The sequence below is a fragment of the Malurus melanocephalus genome, unplaced genomic scaffold, assembly GCF_030028575.1.
Source record: "Malurus melanocephalus ecotype Western Australia unplaced genomic scaffold, MMel_1.1 scaffold_24, whole genome shotgun sequence".
Classification (NCBI taxonomy): Eukaryota; Metazoa; Chordata; class Aves; order Passeriformes; family Maluridae; genus Malurus; species Malurus melanocephalus.
The window spans coordinates 731,640-740,198 of record NW_026623256.1 but is presented as its reverse complement, the minus strand read 5'-3'; the positions used below and the strand labels follow the sequence as shown (position 1 = coordinate 740,198).

General features: G+C 40.7%; 1 protein-coding gene across 1 annotated transcript in view; it reads left to right on the top strand.

The window, feature by feature from the left end:
- Positions 1–2,785, top strand: part of KBTBD12 (kelch repeat and BTB domain containing 12) — a 25,523-nt gene extending 22,738 nt beyond the window's left edge. The window contains exon 5 of the mRNA XM_057390252.1: positions 2,616–2,785. Within this exon, the coding sequence (XP_057246235.1) occupies positions 2,616–2,785 (170 nt within the window). The remainder of the gene's footprint in view (positions 1–2,615) is intronic.
- The last annotated feature ends 5,774 nt before the right edge of the window (positions 2,786–8,559 follow it).

Sequence of the window (8,559 nt, the reverse complement as noted above, 5' to 3'; positions counted from 1 at the left end):
AAAGAAAAGAAAAAAAACAGATGAAAAAGCAGATCAAATATTTATGTTGCCTGCAGTCATACTGGGGGTCTTTCCAAGAATCATTCATCCTGATTTATGTTCAATCCTGATTCAAATGGCATGAGAACTTACAGCATAAAATCAAGTCTGGCCGTATTTGGGGAGTGAATCATAAACCTTTCCAAGAAAAAACATGATTGTGTATATGGAGAGCAGGCAATCACTGAAAATTAACGATTTTGTTCTTTTTTCTTCACATTCACAGAAAAAAAAATGAAAAATTGTAGTCAAGTGTTACATTTGCAGACAAAGATAATTTAAAGATTAGATTAATTTTGCTTTGACTAATGCATTTGCATATATAAAATACAATTTTAACACTTGGGAATAAAGCATTTTCAGGTACAAAGTCTTGGCGCTGGGAAGAGACAGGTTTGTAGGCTCAGTGTTACCTTTCAGTCTGCACTTGTATATYAAATTGGTATAACAGTACCAGAAGAGTTCTGACTCTTGTTAACATACCACAACTTCTGGTGGGGATAAAGTTATGCTGGGATTAATGATCCCTATGCTGGTTTAGCCTCTTTTTTTCCTGAGTATGAATAAATCAATGTTTTACTGCCAGAAAAAGATCTGCATCAGGGTTAGGCTTGTACAACTGGAATAATTGTAATATAAAGTGCTTTAAATCCTGTGCAGAAAAACACAGTATWAGAAAGTTTCCTGAAACTTCTCATGGCTAAACAAGAATKTGCAGAAAAACACTGCCTCATTTTRTAGAAATKAAATGAGTGAAATCMTCTSATTAGGTGAGGTGGTTGTCTGGTGAGGCAGAATAGTGCAGTGAGGACAGAATTGTTTGGGGTGGTTTTTTAAGCAGRTAATCTCTGAATTACAGACAATTTCTTTTTGTAGGTGTCACATGATTCTCTTGTAAGCAAAAGTGGTGGCTAAGATATTGCCTTAAAAAATTAATTTCAATTAAATAAGGTGAATCAATTAAATAGAATTGGGAATTATTTGCACCTTCAAGTTGTTTATTTGGACTAAAGCCCAAATCCAGCATTACAGACTGGATTCAAAGGTGCTGTTCTCTTTGAATAGCACCATTTTTTCCAYTGTTCTTGACAAGAAAAATTCAGAGAAAAGAAATTAAAAAATAAGGCTTGAGAACTGAAGTTTTCAACTAATTTCTCCTGTAAATAAAAAAGGTGCAATGTTTTTTTGAAGTATGACTATTTTGAGCAGTGCTTTGCCTCACATGAACTTTCTCATCTAAAGGGTGCTGTTTCTTTTCCTTTAAACAAGATTAGACTTGAGAAATGATTGCTTCCYTTATTTAAAAAACATACTCTTTTTATCTCCCAAGGGTTAAGAGTTAACTAACACTCCATGTGCTGGAAAGCAGAATTTGTAGAGTGGAACAAAACCAGTTAGAATATCCCACAGAAAAAGGAAACAAGGGACACCAAAGGTTGGGAGTCACTGGGGTCAGGAAAAAACACAGCAAGGCTTGTAATGAAGGCTCTATAGGCCTTTGATGTTTTAATTAGGATTTTTTTTTTTTCCTGAAGGGTTGCAATCACTCACGGAATGTCTTCATTCCAACATTTGATTATTTTTTCCTCTGATTGTCTCWTTTTTGTCATCATCCATGCCAAAGAAAATCCAGGCATAAAAATTTATTGCATACAAGAGATGATCCAATAAAAAATTACAGACAGAAGCTTCCCATGTCACAGCTTTGGTCTGTTTGTGTCTCTGTATTTGCCTCAGGAAAAAMCTCTTCACTCTTGCAGGATCTTATAGGAGTTTGCTGGTACTAGCACAACTTGTTTGCTCTTATYAGTCTGGTCTTCTCTCGTCACATGTAAAAGGGGCTTTTTTAGGTTTTTTAGTAACTTTGTTGTTAGCAAAGAAAGGGTTTGTGGTCTTGTAAGAACTTCAGTGTAGTACTGCTTGTTCCGTGCTGCATGGTGATTCTTTCAATTTTTGTTTGTCTTTGTAAAAAGCTTCTTGTCTGGATATTGGCTGTGATTCGATGTCATTCTTCTAACCTGTCTGCCCATGACAGATTTCTCAGCACTTCAGAACATCTAAAAAGTGTGTTTAGAGCCTTGGACGTTTGTTTTTTTTTTTGTCTTTATTTCTCCGTAAATCACAGGATGTCCAGACTGTGCACCCAAGAAAAGCCACAGTATTGGAGTGCTTCCAGCAGCCTGAGAGCTGCATTTTGGTCAGGGCAAAGAAAGGAACGCACTGCACGCAGGCATAGTTGTGAACAAGAGGCAATACTCTGTCTGAAAGATGAGCATCTGACAACGGATTGCAGGATAAAATGCCACCTGCATGCTCATACCAAGATGGAGCACTTGGTGCTTTTGTCCCTGCAGCTGGAATCCAGAGTGAGGGGACTGAATGCAGCGTGCACATTTCCATCTGCACTGTTTCCTTTGCTGTGTGTCGACAACTCACATGTTCTTTGCACAATTGGTACCACAGAAATTACTTTWTTATTGCCTCCTTTCGGAAGGGTCATAATAAAAACTGCCCAAACTGATTTGATCCTTTTGACTTGCTCCCCCTGATGTCTGCTCATTGCCTCTGTTTTTCAGCTCGTCATGAAGTCATCAGCAAAGAGATCCTCGAGCTGGACACRTGGGAGAACCAGTGGAATGTGGTGGCCACCAACGTCCTCATGCACGACAGTTACGATGTTTGCCTCGTGGCTCGCCTGAACCCACGGGATCTTATCCCTCCTCCCCCTGATTTGGTGGACCAATAGAAGTTCAGTGGCTCTGTGCTTCCAGATTCTGCACAAATTGAAGCATTTGGGGAGATAAATGCTGCGTTGGCTCTGCATCACAGCTGAGTCCCACAGAGAGGAGAWGGCCACGCATGATTAAGGACAGAATTGCCTTTGAGCTGTGCTTTTCTGACAATGCTTTATTTGCTGRTACTGATGCTCTGGACTTCTGTGGCTGAAAGTCAAGGTTGTCCAGCCTTTGTGTCCGTGCAGGCACTTTCTATCTAAGCAGCAGTTAGTCGAATGTTTCATCAAGACTGAATTTATATAATCCATAACTGTAAAATGCAAGCAAAGCAGTGCTGGAAGATACTGACTTTTTAAATGAGTGGGGGGTTATGACGCATAGCCATATACTAAAGTTTCCCTTGTAGTGCTGAAGTACTTCACTAGGGTGGTAGAGGTGAAAGGATTTGGCCCTGGTTCCTGATCCTGTATTTTTTCCTCTACTTGAGGTGTGTACTGAGATCCATTGATCATCTGTCAATCAGGGGAAAAAAAAAAAAGCTAGAATAATTTTTTTTACTGTTAATAAGATCTATTTTGCTTTTCTGCTGATTTGGAAGATAATTACTTTCTTTTAATGTGCTGTTTACCTACTGATTGCTGTCTGAGCAACGGGGGTGGTCCCTTTCACTGGCTGCTCTCTTAATGGATTATATAGCTCCTCTGAAAATAGGTTTCATGAATCACAGTGCTTTGAATCACCTGGTCAGAAATTCAGTTCTCATTTGCAAATGTCTGTAGCTCTCCCTACAGTTTTCAAGTGGACTCTAGCTCCAGCTTCAAAGAAAAGCTATTTCACCCCCAGTTGTGCTCAGCTGGAACTGGTACCTTTGCAATTTACAGTCATTTGATGTGTAGAGGTTGAAAGCAAAGGAAATACTGGAAAATTGCAAAAATATACATAGAAAGTAGGTGGAAGTGCACTTTCCCTCTCGGTGAATGTCTCAGTGTGCACTGCCCTGCCTGGTGTGTGATGGAATGATTCACTGATCACCCATGGCCCGGACCAGGCTGGGGCTCTGTGTTTGTGCTGCTGGAGCAGGGGGACCCAGCATGGTGTGGAACTGTTCCTCCTGACAGGCTGCCCTGCCCTGATGAAGGAATTACCTTCAAACCTTATCTTTAAGTGTTCCACGATGTCCTGTGTGTTTTATATGCATATGTATAATGTTATTTTTAAAACTTCTTTACTGACAGCAGTAAGATCCTTTTTATAAACGTACCTGGCAACTGTCTTCTGCATAGTTCATCAAAGTACTTGCAAAAAAAGTGATGGTCTTTAAATAATTGGAACTATTCTGGGCTTCAAGTCAAAAAGAACCTTAAATTCCTTGCTGAGCTAAGGAACAAGTGGGGAAATCTTTTAGTACTACTGTGTCTTCTTCCTTCTCCAATCTTTTGCTGGCTGTAGCATTCTCCTCAGAAGCTCAATTTTCACAAAAGCTTTGTTCAAGTCTCTTCTTCTTCTCTTCCCCTAATCCCATTGCTTCCTCAGCCCACTTATCTGACCAGCCCTTAAACTGCTTTGTTTCTCCCTCAGTTCCTCAGAAGTTGGGAAGAGCTGCTCGGGGGGGCTCACCAGCTCTAGACCTTACAGAAGCCTATTGCTCCAGCATCACAACAACTTTGAAGGATAAAAGGAAGATCATACCAACTCCCTGGATTTGAGGACACTCATTTTTGGGGCAGGTTCAAGCCCCAGCCCAAATTCTGCTGTTCTTTCTCATCCCCAATGAAACCTGCCTGCCCTGCGATGCTGCAGGTCCTGTGGCTAYGGCCAGGGTTGGGAGCTGACCTGCATTCCACTCAGCCCTGCCACTGCCTCGCTGTGTGGTGCTGGTAAGTTTGACATTAAATGCCTCTCATACTGTGCGTGCCATGGCTGTAATGACTGCAGGCACAAGCCATTATCATTATCTCTGATTCCTGAATGCTGGTTGCTACAAAAAGCCTRCCTGAAGCACAGAGGGAGGCGTCTTCATTATTGCATTATAGCTCACTTCTTAAAGCCAGATTTCCTCCTGCATTTTCAGCCAGGCTAGGTTTTACTAAAGAACTGGGTCTCTAATTTATCTGGTTTTAATATTGGTATTTTTTCTCCACTTGGTCCTTTTCAATCATTCTTTATAATAATACAAGTGATTTCACCAGCTTTTCTGTGGAATGCATTATCCAAACCGGCCTCCCAAGGCTGATGRCTTTTCATTATCAGGGTCCAAGTACAGCCACTAAAGTGCCAGTCAGCCACCTCCACTACTCTATTTTCTCATTCAGCAACTTCATAGTAGAGGAAATGTATTTCATCCATACATGCAGTAATGTGAGAGGAAACCACTTCCCACATACACAAATTCCTGACTCATTCCTTTCAAAAGTGGCTGAAACAACTGCTGAATCCAAACATAAAAAGCTATGATACCCTTTCAATAGGCTTTTCCAGGCTCCCCAGTATGAGGAGGAGGAGGATCACAAGGAGATGTAACCAGAGCACAGATCGGAAATYTGAACCTCTGGGGTGTGTTTGCAGTTCAATTACTCCATTTACTAGTCTTGGGCATCTGGTCTCCCTGCCCAGGTTCACCTACGTGTAAGAGTTATAAYAATACATCTCTACTCATTTCGTGGGTCTATCTTGCTGTGTTTAGAGGGAGTGGCTCACATCTAATGTTCTGTTGAGATCCAAATGTCACAAAGTGTTACAGAGTGGTGGAACAATAATATTGCTGCATTGCTCTCACCTTGATTTTTGGTAACATACTTATCCATAATATACAGAAACTGAGGCTCAATGGGGGAGACTGGCTGTTTGCAGCTAACAAGGGCATTTTGTTTAGTCCTTCATGGAAAAGCAATGCCACATATCTAATTGTTGATGTGTTAGATTGAAGAAGGAATGTAGGGCTTATAACATGAACCTTCGTAGCCAATCTCACTTGTACACAGGCAGAACTAATCTCAGCAAATTGAGAGGTCACTAATTGAGGCTAAATTTGAACAGCAGTAATTAGAAGGATGAATGAACTGTATTTTTCTCAAAGCAGATTTGATTTAATAAAATATGCCGCTTAGACAGACACAGTTGCTATGAAGCAAAACAAGAGAAGGTGCTTTGCAGAACTGTAGTAGATTTACTGGGTAACTGARACCTGAATTTAGATTATCTACCACATGTTTGATAGGAAAGCTTCAGCACCCTGGGGAGCTCTGCAACAAATCTGTGACACATTTAACTAGCCACTAAAAGGCCCYGCTGTACCCAAGGAGTCACCTACAGAATAGGCATTAAATGGTTTTATTGCTGAAGTGAAAATAAAGTGGCATCTACTTGCTCAGCTACTGAATTAAATAAAACTAAGTAAAACTTGGGAGGTTCTTAATTTGCTTATTCCTCGAGCATCCTTCAGTAATGACACGTTTTAAGGCTGCTTTGCCCATTTAATTACTTGAACAGTCTACAGGGAAAGGTATAGGGAAAGGTAARAAGATAAAGTAAGAAGAAAAGTGACTTTTAAAAGTGTCTGATTCCAGCTCCTCTCATCTGTCAGCTGGAACACAACTCCACTTAGGCAAAGCTATGGCCATCTTGCAGTTGTGAGATGTGATTTAAAGCTGAATAGATGTACCCAAGCCAGATGTAATGATCAGCAGTGAAGATTCAATAGTGCAGGTGCCAGCTGTCAGAGCAATTCAGTGKGATCTCTAGCTGGCTTGGACAGCCCATGCTGAAGCCCAAGCTGTTACTTGCTCACAGCTCTCATTAATTATCAAGCTCAGATGAAGCTAACTAAGGTATTCACTCATGTTGCAGCCAGAACTCCTAAACAAGTATAAAAAAATACTAAAACTATAGTTCAGCTTCAGGACTTGAAAAAGCCTTTTGCAGCCAGATCGTTTTGTAGTCCATGTTGCCACGAAGCTACAAATTGCTTCTACTGGCACAGCACAGAGAGAGGCACTGAGAACAAGYGCTCGCTAAGGAGTGTGTGGCACAGCAGCTGCTTGTGTCAGCACTGCCACTTGAAAATGCACCATCAAAGTGTGCCCTGATGCACCAGCATCCACCTCAGCTCTGGAGCCAGCCCCTGTAAAGCCAGCTCTTTGCTCCGAGGGGACCAACAGTCAAAGATGACACAAAGACTGAAATTGCTCCAAAGTCTTGTCATTGCTGGTGCATTAACAGCTTACAGCTTGATGGCTTCTCGGGCTCTTACACAGAGATGCCAAATAGCAGATGAACAAAACCACAGGACAGGAAATTCACCCCCTTTCCAGTATTCACAGATGATAAAACCTTCCTGACCGTTACTGTTCAGTATTTTTCAGAAGGGATGAAGGATCCACTATTGCCCAGCACTGCAGCATGGAGCAGCCATCTGATGCCCAAAATCACAGCTCTCTTGCCAGGAAATTTGCCACACTAATGYTGCTGCCCTAAGCAGCTCAGTCTTTAATCTGATTTCTTTGTTTCTTATTTCAGGCAAGCTGCTGTAACAGCAATGTTCACTAAAGGCTGCTAAGCCTCTTGGCATGTCTGTAAAACTCAGGCGTGTTAGCAATTCTCTTGCTCTTCCTAGTTGGCCAGCATCCTGCTCACTTGCATTTAAGGAGGACTTTAACGTGTTTGTACTGCTCTGATATTGCACAGATCAGCGTGTAGTTACTGTTTTATTTCCCTAGCTGAGCTAAGTAAATATTGATTAAGGTTTATGTGGCCTACTTTCATAAGGAAAGTAAATCTTTATAAGTAAAAATTCAAAGTGAAGCCATAGCTTGCTTTTTTTGGAGCCATGTGTGCATTGTGTTTTTAATCACATTTCTGTTGTTATTGGATTTACTGGATAYGTTTTATAAAGTGCATTAGGAGATCCACAGGGATGTCTACTCAGAGGATGTGACCCAGCAGGATTTTTGGCCAATGATGGAAATAGAAGCAGGATCAAACCAAGCCTGTTAAAAGTTAGCATTTAAAAAAGTCTTCTCCGAGATTGAGAGATAAATAGTAAGCAAAAGTCAATAAAAAGAAGTGACATAYTGTAATTTAGATCTAGTTTGGATTTAAACTGCAATTTTTACATGGAAAGCAATATCAAGAAAACATTTTGTATGCCCAACCCAAAWGCAAACCTGAAATGATCCAGCTGCTGAAAGTCACCGTATTTCCACTGAAAAACATGGGTGGATAATTCTAGAGAAGGAACAAACTATTGATCAACATAAACTCACTTTGAACCATCCATAAAGATAATCTGCTCTATTTAAATCATAATAGGTTTTTGACKGATCTCAAATCTACTCCAAATTCCATGTCAGTAAACCAGCTGAGACAAAACTGGAGTCAGAGAACACTGGAAATATAGCTGCCTGGGGACAGCGTGCAGTCTGACTGCAGAAGTGCTGGTCACTGGGTTAATGACACACTGAAACCCTTTTGCAATCTGGGGGAAAAAAATCCATTAGAAAAACCTACAGAGACATCCAGCTCTATGACCTAACTGCTGCYGTTTTCTGCCATACAGTGGATTATTATGGAGATAAGCAARCATGAMAAAAATGTTACAATAACCTTTAAAAATGAGAGACTGGAAACACAATGCTGTTTTACTTGCAAAGTGTTTCTCATGCAAGTGTCCCTGGGAGATGTTTTATAATAAAGTTTGAATGAAATACAATAAAAATTAAATCAAAGCTCATTCACTRTGTACCAAACGGAACAGCTCAGGTTTCAGCTTTGGTTTTAAAGCCAGGAA